Genomic DNA, 27,105 nt, shown 5'->3' on the forward strand with positions numbered 1-27,105 from the left:
GTCCCCAGAATCCCCGCCCTGGAGTGTGGGAAGCTGCAAGGGACGTCCCTACAATTTGCATAGCCCACCGGGACGTGGCGCAGCACACGAGCCACTTCCGAGTTGGAAGGAACTCCAAGTCCCAGGATGCCGTGGGGGCTATGTGCATCACTTCCGTTGTGTTGGAAGCTTAGTAGAATAGAAGCTGGGGGAGGTGGCTGTGGTTTAGGGTGACCACTGGGCCTTCAACCTTGTATCCCGGAGTAGAGTGACTAAGGTAAGTAGAGCAGATTTGACACTTAGACCGAGGGGTCGTGCCTAAGGTTCGGAGATTGTGTCTGCGTACTGGGATTTCTATCCATAGATATCCCAAATGGATCCTGGTGGTCAGGACCTTGTGGCTTTGGATCCTGGTGATCAGGACCTGCTGGGCTTTCTGCTAGAGGAAAGCGGAGATTTGTGGGCTGCGACCGAGCAGGACGTGGAGGCTCCGCTGGACTTGGAGCTGCCACCTTCCGAGGTGGGTGGGCGTTTGAGTGGGGAAGCTAAACGACGTCTGTGAAACCCAGGGGTACAGGGATAAATCAAGGCCTGTGAATTTATTAGAACTCCGTGCAAGCACTGAACGACTGGGAGATAGAGGATTTACTGAGCTCTCTGCTCAGTCCCTCGGCATCGCTGGATGGTCTCAGCTCCTCCATCTCTTCTATTCGACATGATCACAACTACTCCCTCCCACAGGAGCATGTTGCCATAGATCTAGGTGAGTGTGAAATGTTAAGTTATGGGGGAGGAAAGAGCTAACTGGCCTGGCCTAGCTAGCCCTACTTTCACTTTTGCAGATATTGGGAGCTTTGAAAAGGAGGGGTTCCACGTGACTCCACTGAGTGTGGGGGAAACAGCTACAGAGCAGGTACTGGACTGGATTGTTCAGGATTATCTCACCTTTCTGGACTGGGGCCAAGGTTCCCCAGTTCTGCTCCCACATCCCCATGCAACTTTGCTCTCCACTATTTCCTCCAACCTTAGGAGATTTCTAGGCTGATACTGACTGAGGAAGAGAAGAGGCTCTTGGAGAAGGAGGGACTTAATCTGCCCTCAACTCTTCCTCTCACTAAGGTAAGGTTTCTGTTGGTGAAACAAAAGCTGGAGGGGCAGCCTGGCCCCTTCCAACACTTGGGAGGGAGAGGCAGGTGGATCTCTGAGTTCCAGGACAGCTAAGGCAGCCCAGAGAAACCCTGTCTCAAAAAAACAAAACAAAAACTAACAAACAACAACAAAAAACATTGCATGACCTAAGTAGGCAAATTCAGTTTACTTCAAATCAATAACTTGAGAAGGGACTGAAGTCAGAATCTAATTTAAGCACACTTGCTGCCAGTGGGAAGTTGGGGCAGGTAGATAATAGGCTACATTCGATGACAGTGTCTGACCCTGTAGGGCTGATGTAAGTTGTGGTGTTTCTTTCAAAATTACTAGTGTGTGTCTTAGCTGGAAAAGGCCCTTGCTGCCAGTCCTGACCTGATAATCTATCCCCAGGACCCATATGATGGAAAGAGAGAACTAACTCCTACAAGTTTTCTGATCTCCAAACAAGCCCACATCCACATAGAAAAAAATTAAAATGTTAACTAACATGAGAATAGAACCTTGAAAAGGACTACAAATGGAGGGCCTTTACAGAGTTCATTGTGAACATGGCACTCCATCTCTTGCTCATAGTAGAAATGTTTGAGAGGCCGAACCAGTCTAACAAAAACGGTTGTCAAAGCTGGGCATGATGGCTCACATCTCTATAGTCCCAGCACTCTGGAGGCAGAGGCAGAAAGGTCCTCATAAGATCAAAGCTACTTCCCTAGTGCTGGGCTTACAGGCATATACAACTACATCTAGCTTTTATGGCAAACATTTTTATGACAATTTGCCTTTTTAATGTTTTCATGGTATCTTTTGTTATTGTTTAATTTTGTTATTGTTTAATTACTTAGGGCAGGAGAATCAGGAGTTAAAAGCCAGACTTGGAGTCATGTCAAGTTTAGGCAAGCCTGGGCTACGTGTGACATTGTCTCCTACCCCTCTACCACAATGACATGATGAGTGAGCAATGCAGTAGTTAGTGGGAAGGGAAACAGAATTTGGAAATTATCAATAGTGGTGCTGTTCTAATACAGTAACTGTCTTTCCTCCTTTACACTGACCAGGCCATACCTTGATCCCCTACCCATTGAGATTGAATATAGCACCTCATGCGTGCTTGTCAATTGCTCCACCACTGAGCTACATCCTCCAGCCCTGTTTGTTGAGACAGGGTGTTTTAAGGCCCGGATGGGCTGGCCTCAGACTATGTAGTGGGTCAGGCATACCTTTGAACTCCTGCTCCTGCTTTTAACTCCTGAGGACTAGATTACAAGTGAATGACATCATTGTTGGCTAGTGCCCAGGCTATATCAGAGAATATAAGAGTTAATCTTTATTCAGTTTCAATTTCTGAAAAAATGTTTGCCTTAAAATAAGGATATATTCTGTATAGCCCTAGAGATTCTAGGTAAATCCGGCAGTTAGAAATTATAAGAAAATAGATGTTGATTTAGGATAAGGACGGATTTTTCTTGTTGTTACATAAGACGTGGTAATGTAGCTCAGGCTGGCTTCAAACTTTAGCCAAGAATGGTCTTGAAGTCCTGATCTCCTCCCTCTTCCTCCCAGGTGCTGAGATTATAGGCATGTGCTACCACACCTAGCTTAGGAGGATTTTTTTTTTTTTAATTAACTAAATTAGAGGCTGTAAAGATGGCCTCAGTGGTTTAGAGCACTTTCTAGTCTTTCACAAGGCCCAAGTTTGAGTTCCAGCACTCATATGACAGCTCACAACTGTCTGTGACTCCAGTCCCAGGAGATCTGACTCCCTCTTCTGGCCTATGTGGGCCAGAAGACCCACATTATACACAGGCATACATACAGGCAAAACACCCATACACATAAAAGCAATATCAAAAAATAGTCAATTTTGAGTGTTAATTTTGAGTTGGTCCTTGGAGACCTTCACATAGAAGGTGAGTGCCTGCTATCAAAGAAGCTGTAGGAGAAACCAAGGTTGAACTTAGCTGCCTTCCAGCATACCTATGTAATATGATATACCTTGGATGACCTTTTTCCCATCTTCTCTTAGGTCGAGGAACAGGCTCTAAAGCGAGTTCGGAGAAAGATTCGAAACAAGAGAGCTGCTCAGGAAAGCCGCAAGAAGAAGAAGGTGTATGTAGGAGGGTTGGAGAGCAGGTAGGAAAGGAAGAACACGGGGAAACAGTTGAAAGCCTTAAGTTTTTGAAGGGAAGACACAGGCAGTATTTTGATATCCATGTTATTCTCCAGGGTCTTGAAATACACAGCCCAGAATGAGGAGCTGCAGAACAAAATACAAATTCTAGAGGAACAGAATCTGTAAGCAACCACGTATAGTCATTAATTTTTAAAATCTTTTTAATGGTTTAGGTTTTACTTTTGCTTGTATTGCTGTTTCGCCTGCATGTGTGTCTGCTTTGAGTGTGTCAGGTCCTCTAGAACTGGAGTTACAGATAGTTGTGAGCTACCATGTGGGTGCTGGGACACGAACCTGGGTCCTCCGAAAGAGCAGTCAGTGCTCTTAACCACTGAACCGTCTCTCCAGCCTCGTCATTAGTTTCTTAATGCTTTCTCACTCTTTCCACTATTCCACACTTGACTTCTAACTGGATAGCTCCTAAGTGCAAAAATCTGGTGGTTGGCTTTTACCAGGTCTCAAGTTCAGAGTAATGGGAAATAAATTTACAAGTAGCTTAGAAGAAATTAAGTACCAAGACAAAGAAAGGGGAAGTAAGAAAAGACTGAATGGAGGTTGTTAACATCAGAGCGATTGCAATTAGGGGAGTGGGACTGAGTGAGGAATGCATTCTAGGTGAAGAGAAGACAATGTTTGTGTTTGTATTGGCCCAGAAAGTACAGAATACAGTACCTAGTTAGTTACATGCATAGTTAGTTGATCAGGTATTAAGAGACTTCTGGAAGGTATTTGCAAAGGAGCTCTAGCCAAGGCAGGGAAGTTTTTATTTTTTGTTTCAATAAGGAACTACAAGTATTTGTCCACAAAGGAGAAGTCATTTGGGGGAAAAAATGGCAGGGAAGAGACTGAATCCACTGCACCAGTGGAGAGAGTGACTTAAATAGGGGGTGGGTAGCTGGGTAGGGTTTCATTGTGACTCATGCTAGACCAGGGCATGCTCACCACTGTTTCCTCTCTTCCCTTAGGTCCCTTCTAGATCAACTGAGGAAACTTCAGGCCATGGTTATTGAGATAGCAAACAAAACCAGCAGCAGCAGCACGTGTGTTCTGGTGAGGAGGATGGGACGAGAGATGATTTTCTTGGCAGAAACGGGGCGTATGACCCAGAGCCCTCCATCTCCTTTTTTCTGTGTTTCAGGTCCTACTGTTTTCTTTCTGCCTTCTTCTTGTACCTGCTATGTACTCCTCTGACACAAGGGGGAGTGTGCCAGCTGAGTATGTTGGTAAGAGGCTGAGGACCTTTAAGGCATGGCTTTGGTAAAGGGCCGCTTCTGTCTTGTCACTTGACAAGTCTTTATCTCTTCAGGGTTGCGCCGTCAGCTTCGTGCCCTCCCCAGTGAGGACCATCGTCAGGCCAAGCTACCTGCCCATCGGTCAAAGGATAGCACAAACCAGCTTCTGAGTAGCTCAGAGCAGATGCTCCAGGCCTCCAGCAATGCTTCCTGCCTCCTACACCAAGAGCCTCAGGCAGAGCCACCCCTGCACTCGACACTCCTTGATCTTTCCTTAGAGACCCCCTTCTCAGGCTCCAACCATCCCCTGCAGGCAAATATTTCAAAGAAAGGGGGGTGGCTGCCTACCCATAGCCCTTCTTCTGTCGTCATGCTGGGCAGATATTCATGTTAGATCTGAGATGTGGGGTACTCTCAGTCTGAGGATTCATGTCTGTATTCATATAAAAAGGAATGGGGAAAAGAGCTGGCCTCTGTTCCTGTGCCCTATTAGGGTGCTTGGGAACTCAAACACACCACACTACAGTTTTATGGGTCTTTTATTTATACCCATGTGTATCTGTTGTTCCATGAATAGACTTGGAGAAATTTACTGGCCTTGACTATTTCATCCACGGAAGGAGCGGGTACGGTAAGAAATAAATAAGTGGTTCCTCGGCCCCTTTTTACTGGCACAGTTGGGTAGGAAGAAGGGAAGGGGCTTGATTGTCCTAGTGGCTCAGGGCTGCAGGAATTATGGGAAGGAGGAGAAAAGACCAGTGTGGAGGCTGGGCTTCCATAGTTTCATCATTCTGGGCTTAGGTTTGTCCAAGATTTCTTTGGTCCACATTCAGGCTCTGTGCTCAGTCCCGTGCCGTGTGTGACGACTGGCCTGCTGCCCTTTTTATGCTGCTGCTGTTGCAGGGCCAGCTGCATGGCCCAGATGCTCAGGGGCCGCATGTAGGCCAGTGAGCGGAACACTTGCTGCTGGCAATATGCCTCTGGGGTCTGGAAAGCCAGGCCCAGGCGTTCCCATACAGTGCGGTAACAGCCTTCAGCTGTCTGGAAACCTTCCTGAGTCAGACCCTGTGGGGAGAGGTGGAAGTCATACATAATAACTGGCTCTCGTGATACAATTACCGTAGCTGAGCAGATAAGATAGTATGCCTTTTGCCCTCAGGTTAGATCCTAAAGGCAGGAGGTGGAACATATACCAGGGAAAAGGGGCTCTATGTATGGAGAGGATGACGTTAGGACATTCCTGGAATGAATTTAGCTTTTGAGGAAGTTTTCTGGACCACAGTACAAATGGTGAAGGGATGGGAAAGGGAACACGTTACCTCTTGGATCATGGTTGCTGCCAGCCCGTAGACCACACCCACCCAAACTTCATCAGACTGCACACTGGATCTATCAGGAACACCATGAGGCTGCATTCCATTCACAGCCCCCATGGCTCCTCCTGCAAAGGCCTGGACATTGAGCTCAAAGATGGTTTGGAGAGCACGGACCACATGCAGGGTAGGAAATACCTACGGGGGGGAGAGCAAAGACAGAGACTAGGAAATACCTACGGGGGGAGAGCAAAGACAGAGACAGCCTCTTATACCTGTTTCCCACCTCCAGGGAAACCCATCTTTCTGGCTTCTCTAGTCTCACCTCAGTGTCTCCTTCACCCAGGCCACAGGCCCTCAGGAACCACTGCCCAGCACACTGGTCAGACATGATGCTACGCGACTGAGGCTGGGAGCTGCTGTCATAGTTGTAATAGCGGCCTGGAGTAGAGGAAGGGCAAAGTAAAGCTTGTGTCCACGTAGTTAGCTTTAAGACGTCCCAGGTTGCTTTTACTCACCGTTCCAGAGCAGTCTCTCATAAGCTTCTCGGCCTCGACAGAGAATGGAAGAAAACTTATCCTGCACATCCTGGGCCCCACACAGAACAGCCATCTGAACCATCACAGCCACAGCGGCCAGCCACAGCCCTCCACAGTAAGCACTGGTCAGGGACAGGGGCTGGGGTAAGACTGGCAGCTCTAGCCCCTCTCACACACACCCTATGTGCCCAGTTCCCCACTCAGACCTGGAGATCCCTACCCACCAACCTGGGGCCTGTGGCGACCCAGCCATCATAGGTCTGGTCTGCATAGCCTCCATTCTCAATGAGTCCATCCTGGTCCTTATCAAACTTCATTTCAGATTCCATCACAGCCTAGAGAGGGATCAAGATGCTGAAGACGTAGGTTCTAAGAAAGACGCTAGCCATCTGGGTTCTCCTGAGACACCATTCATGTCCCTGGTATACTGGACACTATATACACATGCCTTACCAGACACACAGGCCACATGTCCTTCAGGAAGCCTTGGTCTCCTGTCAGGTAATAGTCCCTATAAACTTGCAGCACAAACTTCAGGTTCAGGTCCTTCCAGTCAGCAGTATCATGAATCAAATAGGCATTGACTCGGAGCCAAGGCTCATCATCTGTTGGAGGGGAGGGAACCTGGTTTGTCTGCATCGGTGGATGGGATAGAAGGTATAAAAACTGACCTTGGGATAATGGAACCTTACCTGGGTCCCCAATATCATGAGGGATAACATTCCTCCTTTTCACAGGTGCTACTACTCCACTCATCAGGTACCGTCGATGTGTCAGGTCCTCCTTGAAAGTTGCCAGAGCTGGGGGCGCAGATACAAGTAGGTGAGGGAAAACAAGGAATGGGCAGGCTTGAGGTGGGTCATATAGCTGTGTGTGTGACTCCAGAGGAAAAGCAATAAGCAAGATGTAGGTACGCTCAGGGCAAGGGGGGAAGGTCATATCATTTGAGAGACTACAAAGGTTCAAGGGTAAAGGAAACTTAAGAAGTTACCCTCACCCATATCATACTGTAGACTGAGCTCAAGTTTGGGCCACAGCATGACGAGGGCAAAAGAAGCATAAAAGTGGACATCATATGTGTTGTACATGCGATATTCCTGGCCTGGAAGAATGACAGAGAGACACTGTTGCAAGAACCCCAGCTTCCCTTTGATAGCCCTTCAAAAGTTGGATGTAGGACACAGTCACCTGTCCATAGTCACCAATTATCCCTTATCCCATCAATATCTTGGGATAGGCAAAATCTACCACTTTGCTTTATATAGGACACTAGCTAGCCTGACATACCCCAGCCCATACCCTCAAGATAGCCAAATCGCCCATAGTCCTGTAGAATGGGGCGCAGATGATACATGTTCCCTCCCAGCTCCTCTGGTAGAGAGTCTTCAGGAACTTCCAGCCATACTGTGCCTCCATCAGCCAGGAAATATAATTCATTGAACAGTGCAGATTTGTACCAGGCAGGCAGGGATCTGGGAAGCCAAGAGAAGGGAACAGATCTTTATGAGCCTCCCAGGACAGAAAGGATTCTAGAGTCCAGAGAAGTAGGGGCACTAAGTGAATCCCAGCACAGCCCTACTGACTGGTGGGTAGAAATAGATCAAGTCCTATTTGGAGAAGGGGCCTAGGAAAAAGCACAAGAGGGCTCTACTGGCACCTGTCATCCAATACTGGGCTCTGCCATGCTGAGATTCTCTTCTCCCAGTCTGCATATTGGCACAGCGCGTAGTGGCTAAGGGCAGGTGCTGCATCACCATCTGAACCAAAGAACCGTGTGTACCGCCTGAGGTGGAAAAAGAGGCATAAGAACAGGTGCTCTAGGTTAGCACCCCAGTGCCTTTGGATCCCTGCATTTACCTGTAGTGGACTTGGCCTTTAGCGCCAAACATGATCCTAGGCATATCCCAAGCCAGTGAAAACTCCAGGCAGCACCGGCCTCGTGGTGGCAGCTTGCTGGAGATACATACAGCCCCAGCGACACCCTCTCCTTTCTTGGAGGGGGTGCTTTGGCCTAAGAAGCACAGAGGAATCAGCACAGGCTGATTGAGTCCCAAAGCTAGGAACTCCTAACTCAAGGACAAGGTCTATTATTTATTATCAGGTCTTCCACCCCTGATCCTAAGACTGGACCCAGCCTTTCTTCCCAATACCTCCCAGTCAAACCCCCCATCACCAGCAGGGGAGTCCAGCTGTCCATCCTGAAGTAGGTCCTGCCACACCTGCTGCCCAGTGCTGTCAGGGTCAAAGGCTGTGATGTGGGTTACCGTGGTGTCTGCCTGTTAAGGGGTCAAAGACTCTGTGAAGGCAAGTACAAGTCAATGGGTTCTGACTAGCTCTTCTTTACACACTGGCACCTCTGAGTTCCAGAGGCTGAGGGCTGTGATGAGGATGGGATCAGTGAGTTGATGAAAGGCTATGAGAGGTAGAAGTAGATTCAGGGGCAGGCTGTGAGGGCGGGGGCTCATCACCGTGCATCGTGCAGCCACAGCCATCGTGTAGGGATTCGGGGGGCTTGGATGATGCAGGAGTAGCCCCTGCACAGTCTTCCCATCCCGTTGCAGACAGAAGGGCTCATTCCACAACCCTCCTGGAGCATCATCTTCACCCCCTAGTCCATTCCGCATAGAGAACATGATGGACACATCCAGAGTTTCATCTCCTTGGTTTTCTATATCCCACACAAAGACTCCTACAGGGAGGCAGCTGTCCTGGGGATAAAAGACTGGACTCAGTCTCTGTATTCATTTTTGATTCCAATCCTCAGGATTAGTCATGGGCATAGAGACCCTTTTCAAATATTCCCCTCTATACTACCTTCTGTCTTTCAACGGCTAGAATTCATTGGACTGGGAAACCAATGTGATGTTCACAGCTCCAACCTCTCCCCTTCGTCCACAGTGGTGGATCTGGGGGAGGGAAGTAGTGGAAGAAACAGGAGGAAACCTCACCTGGTAGTCATGGGGCAAGATAGGTGTGATCTGGCGGCAAGTCAGAGTGACACTCTGGCCAGGAAGCTGATAGACTGTCCAGGCTCGGGGATAAAGGGCGTGGTAGAAAGCAAAGTAACCACATAGGCCCCAGTTCCAGCTGCGCAGGACACTTGGACGCTCCAGGGACAGAACTTGCTGATACACAGTCCGCCCGTTCCGACGCAAGCATACTGTAAACTTGATCAAGAGAGCAGGCAGGCTAGAACAAGTAACTCACAGGCAACACACAGTGGTCCCCTCCCGCAAGGCATTTCCTCCCTTTTCAGACTCTGTCACCACCAACCAGCTCAGTGAGCCACCCCCATGACCTACTGCTCCCCCCTCCAGCTAGCTCCTAGGCCTCCTCTCCCTTAATCAGGCCTGTACCATCTCTGCCACTATGGTAGCAGAAATCAAGACGGGCCATTCCCTGCTTAGTATGTTTCAGTGACTCCTGTGGCACCCAGGCTGAGTTTTAAACTCTACCCTGGCTTTCTGGTCACACAAATACTCTCCAGTCTTTGAGCACCCTTCATTCCCTCTTCATGCCTCTGCCTATATTCATCTCCATCTAGTTAGATGCCCTCATCCTTTACATCTCTCCTCTTCTTCCTTCCAGTAGGGAGTTACTCTGTTATGCCCTATTCCTCTTATTTTGGTATTCGGTAAATTATGTCACAATGTTTTTATTTTCTATCCTGTGTCCCCAATGTCCCACAGCTTATTATGAAGGCTGGGGCCATCTGAAGTGGACCTCACAGAGCTAGTGTGTGTGCAAAGAAGAAGCAAAGTCCCTGCAGTGCTGTTATTTTCCAGTCTCCATTTTCCAGTAAAACTTCAGGCTCCAGAGAGGAGGATCGCTAGAGTTTAATCTCTTTTTCCTTTGTCCAAACTAACTATGCTTGGTATTTTTTTTTATAAGATTTATTATGTATCAGTGTTCTGTCTACATGTATGCCTAAAGGCCAGAAGAGAACACCAGATCTCATTACAGATGATTGTGAGCCACCATGTGGTTGCTGAGAATTGAAACTCAGGACCTCTGGAAGAGCAGCCAGTGCTTTTAGCCACTGAGCCATCTCTCTAGCTAGCCCCTGTGCTTGTTATTTTTATTGTATATAAAGTTTTCTTTTCCTTCTATCTCTTTTGAGATAGGGTTTTGCTCTGTAGCCTAGGCTGGCCTTGAACTGGTGACCCTTCTGCTTTGGTGCTGGGATTACAGATAGGGCCTAGCCATAAAATAATTTTTCATATTGCTGGTAAAGTACAAATGGTTGAGACCACCAGCTCTTTGTCACAGAGAAGACTGGCTCTGAGTCCCATCCTTTCCCTACCATGCTGCTGTGGGCATGTTACCAATGCCCTCTGGGTTCTGTTTCCTCATCTGTAAAATAATCATGATAATGGTACTTTGTAGGATCATTAATATAAATATCCCCAAAGCCTACCACAGAGTTTACAGGCCATAATTACTGCAGAGTCATGTTTCCAAAGGCATTCCCTTTGGAATACAGAAGAGATGAGGCATGGGCAGGGGGCGGAGCATGGCTATTGAGCACAGCCACTAAACTTGAATTGAGAAGGATGTGGTCATCAACAGGTTTAAGATCTGCCAATCATCTCTCCTTCAAAGATAAACTGAAAGCTGGAGGCATCCCCTAGGAAAGGGAACTTGCTAACTCAGAAGAGGAGGTCAACTGGAGGCTATGATGAAAGGCAGGTCATATACTGTAAGATAAGGCCCAGATAAGATATAGAAACAGAATGAAAAAATCTGAAGCTTTAGAAAAATGAAGACAGCCAGAGAGAGGGCTCTAGGGAGTCCTGGGTGGACCTCTATAGATGATCTGCAGCAGAGAAGCTGACCTTTGGCTAAAGGTTTACAAATCTAGGTAAGGAGAGTTAAGCTATGCACCTATTTTCACCATGACTTTTTAGGTTTTATTTTACCCCTTCCAATCTTTTCAAATGTCCCTTTAAGAAAAAACAAAGAATTGGGGGGGTTGGCCAAGATGTCTCAAGCAATGAAGGTACTTGTCACCAAGTCTAACAACTCCCAAGCCTACATGGTGGGGTAAGAAGCAACTCCTTCCTATGAGTTATCTCCTGACCTTCACCTCATGGCCATAGCATGCAGCCGCCACAGTGCATTAGTGCCCATAATTATGTGTGGAGGCTGGAAGAGAATTTATAGGAGCTGGTTTTCTCCTTCCTTCACCAAGTACATCCCAGGGATTGAACACAGGTTGTCAGACTTAGGTGGCTTTACCTATTGAGTCATCTCACTGAACCCCCTCCCCACCTTTGTTTTGAGAGAGGGTCTTGGTAGCCCAGGCTAGTCTCAGCCTCACTGTGTAAATGAGGTTGGCCTTGAACTCCTGATCCTTTTGCTTGCACCTCTTCAGTACTGGGATAGGGAGGTACCACCCCCATGCAGTTCCAAATGTTCTTTTAGCCAGTTTAAATGAACCAGGAATTTTCTACTCTTTGGAGGGTACTGGCTGAGCTGGTGCCCAGGAGACTGTGAGCTAGGCAGGTACATAAGAATTATCAGGCATGTTTACTCTTTCAAGGAACATGGGTTCTGTGTTCATCTTAATATACTGTCCATCCTAGCACTGGGCTGGACACAGCATCCTGAAAGCTTAACTGGACCATGTGGATGTCTCACTGCCACATCCTGTGCTAGTCAGCAGCCTGCCCCCATTTCCTGGCTCTTACTTGGTCTGCAATGACTGTCTGGTGCTGATACATTCCAGGATTAAGCTGCCAACGACAGAACTGGCCTCTCCAGCCCCGGGTGATAGTACCTCCTCCAATGCCACCCAAGGGACAACCTGGAAAGGAAATCAGATGGTTAGTAGAGACCTGGAAGAGGAAAGCAAGCCCACACCTTCTGTCTAGGCACCCAGGAAATGGAATCATGTAGTATGTATGCATGTCTAGGAGCCATGCAGTATGCATGAACTAGAAGCCTCTTTGCCTGCCTCTGCAGAAGCATAGATGTTGGGCCTTCTCTGAAATGGGCTGAGCTGAGACTCACCATAGATCTGTCTCAGGGGAACGGAATTGAACATATCGATGAAAGGGGTCTTCTTTTCCACCTGCGTCTTCTGGTACCACCACTTCAAGTACCTGAGGAGCAAGTGTCAATGTGAGTAAGAGGGTGAGTGGGCTGTTTCTTAGAAGCAGCAGTCATCTCCTTTTCTCTCGATATTCTGCTGTGATCTTCCACTAAATGCCCCAAGAATGTCAGGCTCCATGAAAAATCCAATCAAAAGGCCACAGCAGAAAGATCACAAGGTTGAGGCCAGTATGGGTAAGAACCCATTACTACATCTTCTAAACTGTCTTACTATGGATTACTCCAGTTCAAGGTGCCTTATCTTCCCAGTTGCCCAAGTACTAATGTAGGCTGCCCTTGTTTCTCTATTCTGAGGGAGAACTGACTGTTCTAACTCCACTACCACTGTTAGCTCAAACCTCAGGAGCTTTTGTTTGTGTTGAAAGGGCCAGTTGCCCTTCCCTGGCTACATCCTCCACACATCCCCCTAATTTCCAAACAAGCAGAAGATGCTAAAAGGACTTCCTCTTTTTAAAATGACTTTATTTATGATTATGAAAGGTGACAAATTAGAGAATATACTAGGTAGATGGGAAACAAATCAGCTTGGCTAAAGGTAACTGGTGTTTATATATTCTAGACCATTTCCCCTTAAGCCATCCCCCCTTCAATTTAACAGTATGTTTTCAGATTGTGCTCTTTCAAAATACCCAATTAATTAACTGGGCATGGTGACTCAAACTGTAAAACCAGCACTTGGGTTGAGGCTAGCTTGGGCTACATGATGATTTCCAGGACAACCTGGGCATCAGTGAGAACCTGTCCCAACAAAATAAAACAAAATCAAAATACCCACTGCAGTAAAGCTTTCTAAAAATTGCCAGTGTTAGCCAGGCTGGTGGTGCACACCTTTAATCCCAGCACTCAGGAGGCAGAGTGGGCGGATCTCTGTGAGTTCGAGGACAGCCTGGTCTACAGAGTAAGTTCCAGGACATCCAGGACTTCACAAAGAAAATAAAAAAGTCATAATGCTCCCCTATTTTTGCTCCCTGCTCTGATTCCAACAGGAAAAAGATCAGGACTGTCACATACACATAGATGGTTCTATTTCCAAGGCTATGACATCCGCCTCAGCCTGCCTTCTAGTCTTACTCCTTATATGTTCTCATTCAGGATGGATCACTAGGCAAGCCCTGCTCTGCCAGTCTCTCCCATTCCTACTCTCCTCCTTAACCAATCATTCTATGCCCAACATTCTGTCACATCTAAACAAGTAATTAGATATGTGAACCCTCAAGTTTTTGTTTCCTCATCTACAAAATGGGAATAACTTCTGCCCCAGCTACCTCATGTAATCACTAAAAGATCAAATAACCTAACAGATAAGAAAGTCATAAACTAGTATATCGGTGACAGGTATGACTATTGCCACACACTATCTCAGTTCCTAATTAGACACTGCCTTGTTATTTCAGTGTGTTCCTCATGTGAGCATGACAACTTTTTAAGTTCCTTGGGTTAAGGGACAATGAGCAAGGCTAGATGAATGTTACCCACAGCTGTAAGCACAGGACAAGGCACAGGGCCTGCAGCCCATAAATATCTCATGAATTTATAAATGAATGGATGTACAAACAATTGACATAGAAAGACCATTGGAAGGCAGACTGGAGCAAGAGCTGGGAGGGCAGAAATGTATTAAAAATAATGGAAGGGTACATTCTGGGGGCAGAGTAAAAGGCGTGGGAGACAAAGGATAGGTGGTGGGGAGACTGAATGTCCTTTGCCAGTTTAGAGGAGATAGGACAGCAATGAGAGGCCAGAAAGGATTGGAGAAGAATTATAAAATACTAAGATAGGAGAACAAAGGACTATCTGTTGGTAAAGATTACTGAGTGAACTGACTGCCTAAAGGAACAACTCTCAAAATTCTTACTAAGTTGAGACTCCATTAACTATCCTGCCAGCATTCCTGTTGAGGGTGCCCTCAGGTCAGCTCCGATGGGTTCCCTGCTCTAGTCTGACAGGTGGCCATTCCTGACAGATTGTTTTCCCTATAATACCAATCCCAGCTCAAAAATGATCACTCTGAATTCTCATTTCTGCTTTCTCCCTCATGTAGGACCTCATTCCATTCCAAAAGCTATGTGCCCATATCCTAGTATGGGAAGTCAAGGTCCATGGGGCTGAGCAAGAGCTTGGGGCCTCTGTGACTCAGCTCATATTTAGTAGCTAAGAGGCTAGGATGAATGTACACCTGTCCTTGACCTTATCCTGATCATATGCAATCCACTGGGCCTGTCTCTACCCTAGATCCCATTTTGGCACAAGGGCTTTGGGGTCAGAGTTGGACTGGAATAATATGATGGTTAATTCTTACTGACAATTTGACTAGATCTCAAATCCCCCAAGAGACAAGCCCATGGGCATGCCTCTGAGGAATGATTATCTAGATTCGGTTAATTGAGGTGGGAAGATACTCTTTAACTGTGGGTGACACCATCCCACAGGCTGCAGTCCTGAGTTGAGTAAAAAGAAGAAAGAAAACGGAGTTCTAGCATTGCTCTGTGCTTCTGGCTGTGATACAGTGTGATCAGCTTGCCTCTCATTCCTGCCACCGTTGCTTCTCTGCCATGGCAGAGTGTGCCCTCAAACTGTAAGCCAAAACAAACCCTTTCCTAAGTTCTGTCCGGTTTTGATCATAGCAATAAGTAACTAGTACAGTCAGGTTCATAAAGGCCTAAAGGAATGATTCTCTGAGATAGGCCACCCACAGGAGCCAAATGTCCAGGCAGCACCAGGCCCTTCTCATTGCCTAGGGCTAGGGTTAGTGAGGTCAGTGGATTTCCCACCACAGTCCCATAACCCTGACTGGCACAGGAAGGGCTCCCTATTTTAGAAGCTGTTGGGGTTGAGTTTCCCAACCTTTATGCCTCCCTCCCCAGCACTGTGCTTACATGGGGCCTGACTCAGAATGATGCTGTCTTTATATACACCTGTTCCTGTTAACAGGTATGGTTTCTCATCACTGTCTTTGAACTCAGTGGGATTCCAGAAGGGATTCTATAGTACCTGCTCTGGAGTGTCTGTAACCTCCAGGATAGGAGGAAAAGCTAAGGCTGCCTCTGAAACACTTACCTACAAGTGCATTGGGAATGCTCCAGCACATCTGGCTAGAAGTCATCTTTAGGGGTCTGGGGAAGTAATTCAGTGGTAGAATGCATGCTCTCTGCTACTGAGCTTTATCCCCAGCTCTCCTCCATTTGTTACTCAGGGATGTTTTCACTGTGGTGTTCAGGTTTGATCTGAACTCTTAGGCTCAAATTAATCCCCTGCCTCAGCCTCCCAAGTAGGTGGCACTATATGTGTGCAATACTTAGCCCAATTCCAACTTTGCTTTTTTTTTTTTTTTTTTTTTTTTAAATCAGAAGCCCTCTGTCACAGAATAGAGTGAACGTCTCACACTCTCTTTAGGGTTGACAACAGCCATTCCCAATTATCCCAGGAGTCAGAGCATGAGGAAGGAGACAGATGAATGCTGGGACTGAAGCAGACACATACTTAACAAGATACAGAATGCTTCAACTGCTGAGGGGAATGGAGGCTGAAGAACCTCCTCCTCGCAAACAAAACACTGTATCCATACAACAGAGGCTGATCTTCTACTTTGCCACAAAGTATAGCTGATCTCAAAGTAATGTCTGGGAAAGAGGAAGTGCTTGGGAGGGAGCCTAAATAGGAAAGACTGGCTGCAGAACTAAATGCGCCTTCTCTTTGCTGCGGAGAAGATGCTAGGAAAAGAGGGTTGCAAAAAGATGTTCTTCAGTCTCACCCTCAAAAACGGCAGGGTTAAAGTATGCGGGGGATATGGCACACTTGCTGGAACCAGGAATCCACTTGCTTGACTACCCTTTCCCACTTATGCAACGAGTCTTGAATGGGAACAAAGGAATCAAGGCATTCTAGGCAATTCTAGGGATCTACTCACCTCAAGCCCATACCGAAATGCTTTACCAAGTTGCTTAGAGAGACGTTGTTAGCCTGAAAGGGTTTCCTCTTCTCTGCAAACTCATGAGCCAAGCAGATCCGCCAGCCAAAAGGAGGCACCTGGTAGCCCCTAGCATTACCCTCGTAGGAGGCCATCAGTTGCTCAGAGTCCTCTGAATTGCAGTAGTCTGGCTCATTATGGGATCCACCGTCCTCAGGGCTCCCGCAGTCAGTAGCCCGCACAGCCTCAGTGTCCCCAATATCTTCAGGACAATAAACTTGTGGATCTCCTTCGGCACAGCTGATTTGCTCTGAGACCGGTACGCAAGTTACCATGATCACTGGATCCTGGGTCTTCACGACCCCGGTGGCCTCGGGTCCCTCTGACACGTTTCTGACGTTTCGAAACGCCGGCACCAGTTGCGTTCCCGGAGGGTCCGACGCTGGGGAAAGCCGTAGGAAGTTGGTGTCCCGGTAAAGTCAGAGAGCTCTTGCTGCAGCCGCAGTGGCCACAGCAATAAAGTCGCTGCGGGATCTCTTGGGTCGCCTCTCTAGATCCTAGGCGGGAAGGGTTGGGTCTTGTTGTCATTGGGCCGCGGCGAACAGCTCGCCCGGCCAAAGGCCGACCGGCTCCGCGGACGGGGGCGGAGCCGCGGTACCTGCCCGCAAAGCACCGCCCCTGGGACCCGCCCGGGAGCTCGCGGCGACCCTCGGCCCCGCCCCGGGCCGCGGCTCCACGGTCTCCAGGGCTGGGTACCGGGTCCCTCCGGCCGGGATCCCCAGCGCCCGCGCTCAGGTGCCACTGCTGGGAGGGTGGCCCACAGCCCAGGGACCACCCGAGCCCTTTACGGCCGGAAGCACCCCGCAGGTCGGACCGGAAGGGGCGCCTCAACCCTGCAGTGTGACAAAGGAAGTCCCGCCTCTGCCGCGCCGCTGGCACCGCGGAACCCACCGATCTCCGAGCCGGTCTCGGAGGGGCGGGCAGGTGAGGACCTCCGTCTCTAAGAGTTCGCGTTTGTATCCAGAGACGTGACGCGCAGCCTCGAGGGAAGCGGGGACCGAGGCAGGCCTGGAAGCCTGTGGGTGGCGGTGCAGAGGACTTAGCCCGACTCTGTACGCAGAAGTCTGGGGCTAGAGTGACGCCCTCCCGCAGGCAGTACGGAGTCATTACCAGTTGCCCAACCAATCTGCCTGCCAGCTTCCCAAATCTCAGCGCTTCCCACCCGCACCGAAACTTGAAAAACCCTGCTTCTTAACCCTAGGTCTTAGACACTCCTTCCTCGTTTCCCCTGTACTGACTTCTGGCACCTTTTGTTTCCTTCTAGATTTGGTTCTGGAGCTGCCATGATTGAAGTGGTGGCTGAGCTGAGTCGAGGTCCTGTATTTCTGGCGGGGGAGGCTCTGGAATGTTTAGTGACTGTCACTAACCCCCTGCCCCCGACCGCCACTTCTGCATCCAGGTGGGGATGCTGGTATTGAAGGTGGTGGCCCCTCCGGGAGGAAGCCTGGTATCGCTCTCTCCTTCTAAAGCACAGCTTTGGTTGTCCTGTAACTACACTACCATCCCCACCTCCTCCTTGCTCATTGTGCTCTCATTGTAGGGAAGGGCTTTTCAGCAAAGATGTGGATGACATGGCCCCTACCCGCCTCTCCTCCCTCCTCTCTGGACTTGATGCACTTTGCATTGTGTAGTGGTTTCACTTTGGGGGTTCTGGATTCCCTGGTCACTTAAGACAGTCATCTGTCCTTGGCGATCTTGTCTTCTCATTCGTTCTTTTTCCTCTTTCACAGTGAGGCTCTGGCCTGGGCCAGTGCCCAGATCCACTGCCAGTTCCATGCCAGTGAGAGTCGAGTAGCATTACCACCCCCTGACTCTAGTCAGCCAGATGTCCAGCCTGACAGCCAGACTGTCTTTCTTCCACACCGAGGTTAGAGACAGAGAATTTGTCTTGGAGGGAGGGGAAGTCATTGTCACCCAAGGGTAAAGCTACGTTGTTCTCGTATGATGTGATGTAGTCACCAACACACCACAGGTGTAGGGGAAGGAGGTAACTTGATTTTTGGGCTATAAGACTGTTCCCATATTACATCAGAAAGTGTTGGCATTTTTTTCTGCCTCCATTTGCTCTGTAACCCTGGTCAGTAATGGACAATGGAGTCATTTCTTATTTTTCTTAGGTGAGAGGGGTCAGTGTATCCTTTCTACTCCACCAAAAATTCTGTTTTGTGACTTGAGGCTAGACCCTGGAGAGTCCAAATCATGTGAGTGATTGTCCCCCAGCCCCAAATTGCCTTCTAAGTCTCCTGGAGGGAGGACCCTGGCTGCCTCCAGCTGCCCTGATTACTCTTTTCCCAACCAGACTCCTACAGTGAAGTGCTGCCCACAGAGGGACCACCTTCCTTTCGGGGTCAGTCAGTCAAGTATGTGTACAAACTGACCATTGGCTGCCAGCGTGTCAACTCACCCATCACTTTACTCAGAGTCCCTCTGAGAGTTCTTGTGCTGACTGGTGAGTCAGGCTCCTAGAGGGAAGGGGTGGGGTAGAGGCTTACCCAGCATAATCCAAGAGGACCTGCAGGGACTCCTCGTATTAGGGACAGTGCTGGAGATGAGATGAGGAGCAGGCTGAGATGAGGGAGTAAGCATGGCTCCCCTTCAGCCTCCTCAGATTGGACTCTAAAACCAGTTGTCTGTTTACATCTCTGATTTGTGCCGTCATTACCTCTACGCCTTCTCTCTAGGTCTTCAGGATGTCCACTTTCCCCAGGATGAGGCTGTGGCTCCATCCAGTCCATTCCTAGAGGAGGATGAAAGTGGGAAGAAGGATTCATGGCTAGCGGAGCTGGCAGGGGAGCGCCTCATGGCTGCCACCTCCTGCCGCAGCCTCCGTGAGAACCTTTTATAATTGCTCTGATCCAATCCTTCCCTTGGTTTATTTCTGTCTGAAAAGTCTCCTGTCTGCCATGTCCCTTCCTGGGTCCACTAATATCTTGCCCCCATTATAAGGAAAAGCATCATGAGACTCAGTCCAGATATTCCCCAGTGTTAACTGTAGCCTTTTGGTATCAATTTTCCCCAGATTTATACAATATCAGTGATGGCCGAGGGAAAGTTGGGACATTTGGTATCTTCAAATCTGTGTACCGACTTGGCGAGGACGTGGTGGGGACCTTAAACTTAGGGGAAGGAACCGTAGCTTGTTTGCAGGTGAGAAAGGAACAGGTTTTTTTGTTTGTTTGTTTCGGGGGGGGGCTTTTGTGTTTTGTTTTGTTTTGTGCTGAACCTGAAGGACTAGGGTGGAAGAGGGGCCTGCATGGGGTGGTTTATAGAAGTGGAAATTGGGGTTCCTCGGGGCTACCACTCACCTACAGTCCATATTTCCAAATACCTGCTGGTATATGTCTCTCTTTTTGCTCCCAGTTTTCAGTAAGCTTGCAGACTGAAGAGCGTGTTCAGCCAGAGTACCAGCGACGCCGTGGGACAGGAGTTGCCCCTTCAGTATCCCATGTGACTCATGCCCGGCACCAGGAGTCCTGCCTCCATACAGCTAGAACCAGTTTCTCTCTCCCCATCCCCCTCTGTTCTACCCCTGGCTTCTGCACTGCCATTGGTGAGAGCCTGACCATTATTGGAGGAAGGAATAGGGGAAGTAAATGCTGAGCTTGCATAGAGTGTAATGGGCCGTGATCCTTAAAACTCCCAGACGTGTATACCCACATCTAGCGCAACCCTTTGCATTTTTCACGTCTTTTCACTTTCCCTCTGTTTCTTAGATGTGCTGACCCCTAACCTCTTAACAGCTTTATAAAGTACCATCCCTGCCCCTGTGATGCACTGATCTCTGGCTCCTTAGCACATTGACTTCAAGCTACCCAGCCTTGACTATCTCGACTTTGGGTTTCTAAGTGGACAGTACTATCCTTAATGGTGTCTCTGGTTAACACGTTAACACATCGGATTCTTAAAAAACGAAGTGTTTGATTGATGCTCCTGCCCTGTGTCTCCACCTATTTATGGATACAATTTGTTTTTCCTTTCAAAAAATGTATTTGTTTTGTTTTTCCAGACAGGGTTTCTCTGTGTAGCCCTGGCTGTTCTGGAACTAGCTCTGTAGACCAGACTGGCCTTGAATTCACAGAGATCCCCTGCCTTTGCTGGGATTAAAGGCATGGGCCACCACTGCCTGGCTGGCCTGGAGTTCACTGTGTAAACCAGGTTGGCCTCAAACTCACAAAGATCCACCTACTTCTGCCTCCTCTTCCTTAGCACTGGAGTCAGAATTTTAAATGCATTTATTTGTTCTATTTTATGTGTGGATCTGAGCATATGTACCATAGCATTTGTGTGGAGGTCAGAGGACAACTTTCTGGAAGTGGTTCTTTCTACCGTATATGTCCTGAGAATCAGATTTAGGTCATCAGGCTTGGTGACAAGTCCCCTTAACCTGCTGAGCCATCTTGATGGTTCTGAGTTTTGTTTTGTTTTATTTTTATTTTACTAACCATATCCTGTCATTGGCTTTTACTACCTACCACTTGCTTGTTTTGTTTTTTTGTTTTGGTTAGATATTACGGTCTCATATAGTGCCCCCCCCCACCTGAGCTTGTGGTCTTCCTGCCTTCACCCAATACTGGGATTTCAGGTGTGTGCCACCACACCTAAGCTACTTGCTTTAGAGCAGTGGTTCTCAACCTTCCTAATGCTGCAACCCTTTAATACAGTTCATGTTGTAGTGACCCATATGGGCCAATTATGGCCCAACCATAATTGTAATTTTGCTATTGTTATGAATCACAATGTAACTATCTCTTTTCCGGTGGTCTTGGGAAACCCCTCTGAAAGGGTCCTTTGACCCATAGGAAGTTGAGAAGCACTGGTTTAGAGTATCTGTCTCTTGTCTTTTTCTTTTTAGTGTCCTTGAAGTGGCGATTGCATTTTGAATTTGTAACATCCCGGGAACCAGGATTGGTCCTTCTGCCTCCATTGGAGCAGCCTGAACCTGCGACCTGGACAGGGCCTGAGCAGGTGCCTGTAGACACCTTCAGCTGGGACCTCCCCATCAAAGTGCTTCCTACGAGCCCCACCCTGGTCTCATATGCTGCCCCTGGCCCCAGCACCAGCAGTATAACTATCTGAAATTGGCCCACATGTCCACCGTGGCACTAGTTTCTTCAGATACTGGAAATTCAACACCTGGACTCCAGTGGGGCCCACTTTTCCCACCTGGAGCTGGCAGCACAGGCAATGAGAACCGGGCTTTCGGCTGTGGTATTGATTTATTGATTCAGAGTAAATTGGCAGCTGCTAGTGGTTTCCCTGGAAGTGGCAGCGGCAGTGAGCAGTCAGCAGATGGGGGATCCTTTAGCTGGAGTGGGGAGCAGGAGCCCTAGGAACAGGGGTGTTAGCTGAGCCCCATTCTAGGTCTGGGCCTCTCCCTTTGCAGGGCAACCGAGGGTCAGATTTTTGCACCAGAGAAAATTGACAGGTTCCTGCCTCCTGGCGTACTTCACACTCAGCGGGGAAGTCAATGGGATGCTGAGACCTAGAAAACCAAAGATTGGGAGAGTCAGTACAGTGAAAAGCCACCTTCCCTCTCATAGCATCCCCTATATCCTCCTCTGGTGTCCCCCAGACTCCCTAACTCAGCTCCCCAGTCCTGTTTAAAGACTGTTTTAGTTTCCCGAGCAGGAGCCCTTCCCTCCACATCTACCTCCACTCCCCCGTCTCCTTGGTGCCTTCACATCTGTGGTCACATGATCTCTTCTGTTTATTCTTGCCTCACAGAAATTAGTTACTCCTCAGTCCTGGCGGCATTCCCTCTGACCATTCTTGGTCACTTACGTGTCACAGCAGCCCACACCAACAGGATGCAGACAGGTACAATGGAAACAGTCCTTGCGGAGCCAGGATTCACCCAGAGTGAAATATTTCCCGTCATAGTGGCAGGGGGCTAGGGAAGAATGAGGATTGTTCTGTAGTAGGTGAGAATTGGGAGTGTTGGCGGCAGTCTCTTCTGGTCTGGGCTGGGAGAGAAGCCTTGCACACTAGCCCTCCATACAGTCCTTCCTGTTTCATAGGTTGAAGGACCGAATAGTCTAACTTAGGCTTACCTCTGAGCCCTCACCATCACCCTCATCTCTTAAGCGTCAGTCCACCTTACCTTGAGCTTGGAAGTAACACTTGCTGTTCACTCCTGGGTGCTGTAGGAGCAGAGACACCACCAAGCAGATGCTCCTCCATCCTCTCAGGATCCCCTTGCCCTGTCCAGCCCAGAGCATCCTTAGAGCCATTCCTGCAGTTCAGCTCTCTTAGGCCCTGCTTGGCTTTTGTTCAGGTTCCTCTGGTCTTATCCCCTTGCTTTTCTTGCCTTGCTCCTTGACTCTTGAGTTTCTCTCTCCTTGGGTTCTTTCTCATAACATGGCAGTGCCCTCTGCTCTTACAGGCTGGGGATGTTTATAAAGTGAGGACCCTGGCCCCCTGCTGAGTAAACTGGACAGGCTGTTACTCTGTTTCCTGAGGTGAGGGCATGAAAATGAGGTCCAGCTTTTAACAAGCTGTGAGAGCTGATTCATGCCCCCACACAGCTAGGAGGAGGGAGGTGGCCGTGGAAGGGGCACTGGACTGGGCACTTTCCGAGCCAGGAGGGGGAGTGTTGAAGGCCCCAGGTGGTCCCCAGATCTCCTTGACCTGCAGAGAGGAAGCATTCCATCAACCCTCCCTCCACCACCACCAGGGGTGTGTGAGCTGGGATCCCTGCCTGGACCGGAGGGAGGCATTTCCTGGGGATGGCTAATCCTGTGCCCCAGCCAAACCAAGGAGCCGCAGCAGGGTGCAACTGCCAGAGGCTCCAGGAGAGCAAGCAGGCATCTGGAGTGAAGAGTACATTTCCTTCCGTTCCTGGGGCAGCCTTTCCCTAAAGCATCTGAGAAATGGCTACCCTTGGCTTTGTGGGGCACCCCAAAGATACATTTCCCATTGTTTTTTACCCCAAAGGAGCAGCAGATGCAAGATTACCCCATCGCTAGCAATGCCCTACCTCAAAGAGAAGCATCTTTTCCAAGTTCCCCAACATCATCAAACTTCCAGAGAGGTACCCCCTCTTTACTTATGATGGAACAAAGCCTAGTGGACTTCGGTCTTGGGCATTCTTTGAGTTTTGCAGGCTTTGGGAGATGTAGAGACAGACTGTTGGACTCAGGTCGTGACTCTTAGTAGCCATCTGATCTCACACAAGTCGCTTTACCTCTGTCATCCTGTCTCTTGGTAGAAATGCCAGCTTGTGGGCTCATCATGAGTAGCACGTGGGATGTTCTTAGTGCCATCTTTGGCCCATGGCTCTCAGAAAATAGCCACTTATTGAGGCTAGAGCTCAGAGAAGATGCTGCTGCTCTCTCATCTGGGGGCCAGTGAGCAGCTGTGTACGGCTGAGGGTTGCTGTTGTGGACTGCTCTCTCCAGGCCAACTTCTGCCTTCCACGTTTATGCCCCCTTCAAGAACAGATGTGGCCCTGGGAGCATTATGGTTTCAGTTGTTGACATCTGGAGTTCCTTGTGGCTTGTTTGGAAGGTCGTGCTGCTGCTGAATATGCTGCTTTTCCCACCTCAGTACCATGGGAAGAGGGATGTCTTACCCTCCCTCCTGCTAGCTTTAGGACTCTGCTTTTTCTTATTTGATCACGTGGATCCCAAGCCTCCTTTGTGACACTTTTGATGATGACAGTTTATCTGTTATGAAGGCCCTGATCAAACTCGACCTCTTCACTTTTACTTTCCCACATTTCAGAGACCCTGCTGTTCCGCCTATCTCTGTCCTGTTCCTAGGACATGTGCTCTGGTTTCCATTCAAGTCTGAAGTCCAGTTCATGCCAAGCTTTACTCTCAATCACCTAGTACACAGCTATGATTCCTGCCTGTCCCTCTTCATTCAGCAGCGACCATCAGTACAGGTCTAATTCCTTAGCTGTTTTCCTCCAAGATAGCTTTTGCTTTGGCCAGGAATGTAGTTCAGTGAGAGTGCTTGCCTGCCATCTCAATGTCCTAGGTTCCATCCCAAGAACCCCCTCCCCCCACCATTGAATGAAAGAAAACAGGTTCCCTTTCAGAGGGGTATCAGGATAAAAACAAAGAAAAACTTAGCACCCAGGTAGGCTCCTGTGTAGGGGCATGACCTTGACTCCCTCCTGTCTTGGCTGGAGAAGGGATTGGAAGGCATCAAGCAAAGGTCTCAGAAATCTGGTCATTAGTTAGCTTTGCCACTGCTTTGGGGGGGACTCACCTGAAGGTTGAGCATAGTCTGTTTTCTGCAGTAACTATAGACTAAAAGCTAGCGGGAAGTTTGAGATCCTGGAGGCAGTGGGTTGCTGAAGGTGGGACCTGATAGACCCTGGTGTATGAACTTTGAAGTGAGCATTAGCCTCCTGGATGGCAGATGAAGCAGCCGTGTGGCTGTGGGCACTTCCGGAAGGAGACTGGGGCTGAGCTGATGAACCTTCTGAGGTTGCAGGGTAGTGTAGAACTGCTTGATGGCCTGGGCACTGCTGTGGATGTTGGGTTATCAGTGGTTAAAGCCACTGAGTGCCAGGAGAGCAGCCTTTAGGGCAAGGGGCGGGGCAGGAGTTGGGATGGGGGCTGGCACAGGCCACCTGTGCAGGGACAAGGAAAACATCCGCTGGAGGTGAGCCAGGCTATGCTCCTGCAGTGCAGGCAGGTGGCAGCGTGAGGAAGTGCGTACATTCCGGGGGCTGAGTCACCCCAACGCTGCCCACTTTTCCCAGATGGGAGAGAGCGGGACCTTTGAAGGTCATGGCTCTGGGGGATTTGAGTTCTGGACCCGGGGGGAGGGGAGGGTCTTAAAAGAGCACAAAGAAATCATGGAAGGGGCTTTCTGCTCAGCTGGCACCGCAGTGCAAAATGCAAAGCCCCTAAATTCACAGCTTGTTTCTGAATAGAGACAGCCAAACAGGGTAGAGCCCTGGGGAACTTGAGAGGAGGGCCAGAGAAACAGTCTTACAGAGTCTTCCTAGAGAGAGGAGGATCCAGAAAAACTGAGAGCCGGTGGTGAGCCTCAGGCTTCTGAGAAAAGTGTCCACCATCCCAGCAGGTAGGGCATGACCGGCCAGAGGGGTCTGTCCAGAAGCCCGTGTGAAGGACAGGATTCAGGGAGTATGGAGAATTGGAATATCTGGATCTTTGCAGTAGTTCCTGGTTCTGAAAAGGCTTTCTGTGGTGGAAAAATTATGTTTGGATTTCTCAAAGTAGACTGGAACGCCATCTTGGGCTGGGGTGGCAAAGATAGTAGATGGTATAAAAACAAAGTAATCTGTGTCTACCATTAGTAATCAGCCTGCCATTCAGTACCTCTGTCCCAGGCCCCTGAAGTAAGACTTATGGTTTTTTCCCTCTAACCAGCCCAGCACTGAGAAAACTGAGGGTTGTCACTAGCATGAGGCCAGCTTGGGCTACAGAGTGAGACCTTATCTTAAAAAGGCAATTTGCTTTTACTGAATTTTAAAACAGAATCTTGAATAAAAGTTGAAAGTCAATGTTATGTGTTTGATTTAAAACCGAAACTTAGGTCGCTAAGATTAGTTTTATGTGGGGCTGGAGAGATGACTTAGAGTTTAAGAGCATTTGTATTTGAAGTCCTGGCTTTGATTCCCAGCACCCACATGCTGTTCATAACCATTCATAATCCCAGTACCAGGGCATCTGACATCCTTCTCCGATTTGGGGTGTCCAGCATGCACATGGTTGACATAAATACATGGATGGAAAACACACCTGAATAAACCGTAAAACTTTTTTTTATTTAAATTAAAAACAATCTTATTTTCCATACCAATCCCAGTTCCCTCTCCCTTCCATCCTCCTATGCCCTCACCAACTCCCTATCCTATCCTCCTTCCACTCCCCAAAGAGGGTGAGGCCTTCTATCAAGTCTGTCACATCACTTGGGACAGGCTCTAGACCCTCCCCTATGAGTCTAGACTGAGAGAGTATCCCTCCATAGGGAATGGGCTCCAAAAGCCCATTTGTGCACTAAGGATAAATATTGATTCCACTGCCAGAGGCCTCATAGGCTGCCCAGGCCTCCTAACTGATACCCACGTTCAGGGGGCCTGTTTTAGTCCTAGGCTGGATCCCCAGCTGTCAGACTGGGGTCTGTGAGCTCCCACTTACCCAGGTCAGTAAAACATTTTAAAGGATTAGTTAGTTAATATGGCCAAACCTGGTGTCTCATGCCTGTGCTATCAGCACTTGGGATGGGGAAGCTGAGGCAGTAAGATCATCTTGAACTGGTGAATTAATGAGCAGAAAGGAGAGAGAGGAAGAGAGAAAATTGGCTGTATGATTTGAATGTTTTCCTTTGCTGACCTTGGGGCTTTTGGACTGCACTGAATTGTGTGTATCCGTCTTGGTTCTTATCAGCATCGTACTTCTGCTTCCCTTTCCTTTATTTGATTGTCTTTATTTTTAACTTTAACTTTTCCTCCACAACCCTTTCGCCTGCCCTAGGTGTTCTGACCTAAGTAAAAGGTTCCTTGGGATGGGGCATTGCGTTCAGGTGTGCAAATAAAAGCAGGTCATGTGTGCTTACTTACCGACTGCCTAGTGTGGACTGGTAGGTAACTGTAAGTTTCTGTGTGTTCTCTGTGGCTGGTAAGAGGAAGACAGCTGTCTTGAGTCACAGTAGTATGACAACACAA

General features: G+C 48.6%; 4 protein-coding genes across 5 annotated transcripts; 2 read left to right on the top strand and 2 right to left on the bottom strand.

The window, feature by feature from the left end:
* The first annotated feature begins 59 nt into the window (after nt 1-59).
* Creb3 (cAMP responsive element binding protein 3) lies at nt 60-5,119 on the top strand. The gene is made up of 10 exons (XM_051187654.1): nt 60-256; nt 344-499; nt 586-742; nt 822-892; nt 1,009-1,098; nt 3,149-3,255; nt 3,349-3,417; nt 4,261-4,345; nt 4,434-4,518; nt 4,602-5,119. Exons 2-10 carry the CDS (start codon nt 353-355, stop codon nt 4,919-4,921), a joined length of 1,131 nt encoding a protein of 376 aa, XP_051043611.1. The 5' UTR covers nt 60-256; nt 344-352; the 3' UTR covers nt 4,922-5,119.
* Gba2 (glucosylceramidase beta 2) lies at nt 5,049-16,735 on the bottom strand. Its single transcript, XM_051187647.1, has 17 exons — nt 16,401-16,735; nt 12,392-12,483; nt 12,070-12,185; nt 9,328-9,546; nt 8,848-9,087; nt 8,553-8,655; nt 8,237-8,390; nt 8,037-8,162; nt 7,679-7,851; nt 7,377-7,481; nt 7,072-7,179; nt 6,833-6,984; nt 6,608-6,714; nt 6,359-6,501; nt 6,166-6,281; nt 5,847-6,038; nt 5,049-5,592 (listed from the first exon to the last, which is right to left on the bottom strand). The coding sequence occupies exons 1-17, from the start codon at nt 16,733-16,735 to the stop codon at nt 5,314-5,316; spliced, it is 2,760 nt and encodes a 919-aa protein (XP_051043604.1). The 3' UTR covers nt 5,049-5,313.
* Nucleotides 16,736-17,236: 501 nt separating this feature from the next.
* Rgp1 (RGP1 homolog, RAB6A GEF complex partner 1) lies at nt 17,237-25,941 on the top strand. 2 transcript variants are annotated; one of them, XM_051187651.1, is made up of 9 exons: nt 17,237-17,384; nt 17,725-17,871; nt 18,191-18,327; nt 18,578-18,661; nt 18,760-18,909; nt 19,142-19,288; nt 19,480-19,607; nt 19,821-20,010; nt 21,313-25,941. In XM_051187651.1, the coding sequence occupies exons 2-9, from the start codon at nt 17,744-17,746 to the stop codon at nt 21,534-21,536; spliced, it is 1,188 nt and encodes a 395-aa protein (XP_051043608.1). In that variant the 5' UTR covers nt 17,237-17,384; nt 17,725-17,743; the 3' UTR covers nt 21,537-25,941. The 2 variants fall into 2 exon arrangements, with proteins under 2 accessions (XP_051043608.1, XP_051043610.1); XM_051187653.1 differs by having other exon boundaries at nt 17,725-17,859.
* On the bottom strand, nt 21,658-22,690 carry Msmp (microseminoprotein, prostate associated). The gene is made up of 3 exons (XM_051187665.1): nt 22,561-22,690; nt 22,242-22,350; nt 21,658-21,942 (listed from the first exon to the last, which is right to left on the bottom strand). The coding sequence occupies exons 1-3, from the start codon at nt 22,688-22,690 to the stop codon at nt 21,762-21,764; spliced, it is 420 nt and encodes a 139-aa protein (XP_051043622.1). The 3' UTR covers nt 21,658-21,761.
* Nucleotides 25,942-27,105: the final 1,164 nt, after the last annotated feature.

The sequence above is a fragment of the Phodopus roborovskii genome, unplaced genomic scaffold, assembly GCF_943737965.1.
Source record: "Phodopus roborovskii unplaced genomic scaffold, PHOROB, whole genome shotgun sequence".
Lineage (NCBI taxonomy): Eukaryota > Metazoa > Chordata > Mammalia > Rodentia > Cricetidae > Phodopus > Phodopus roborovskii.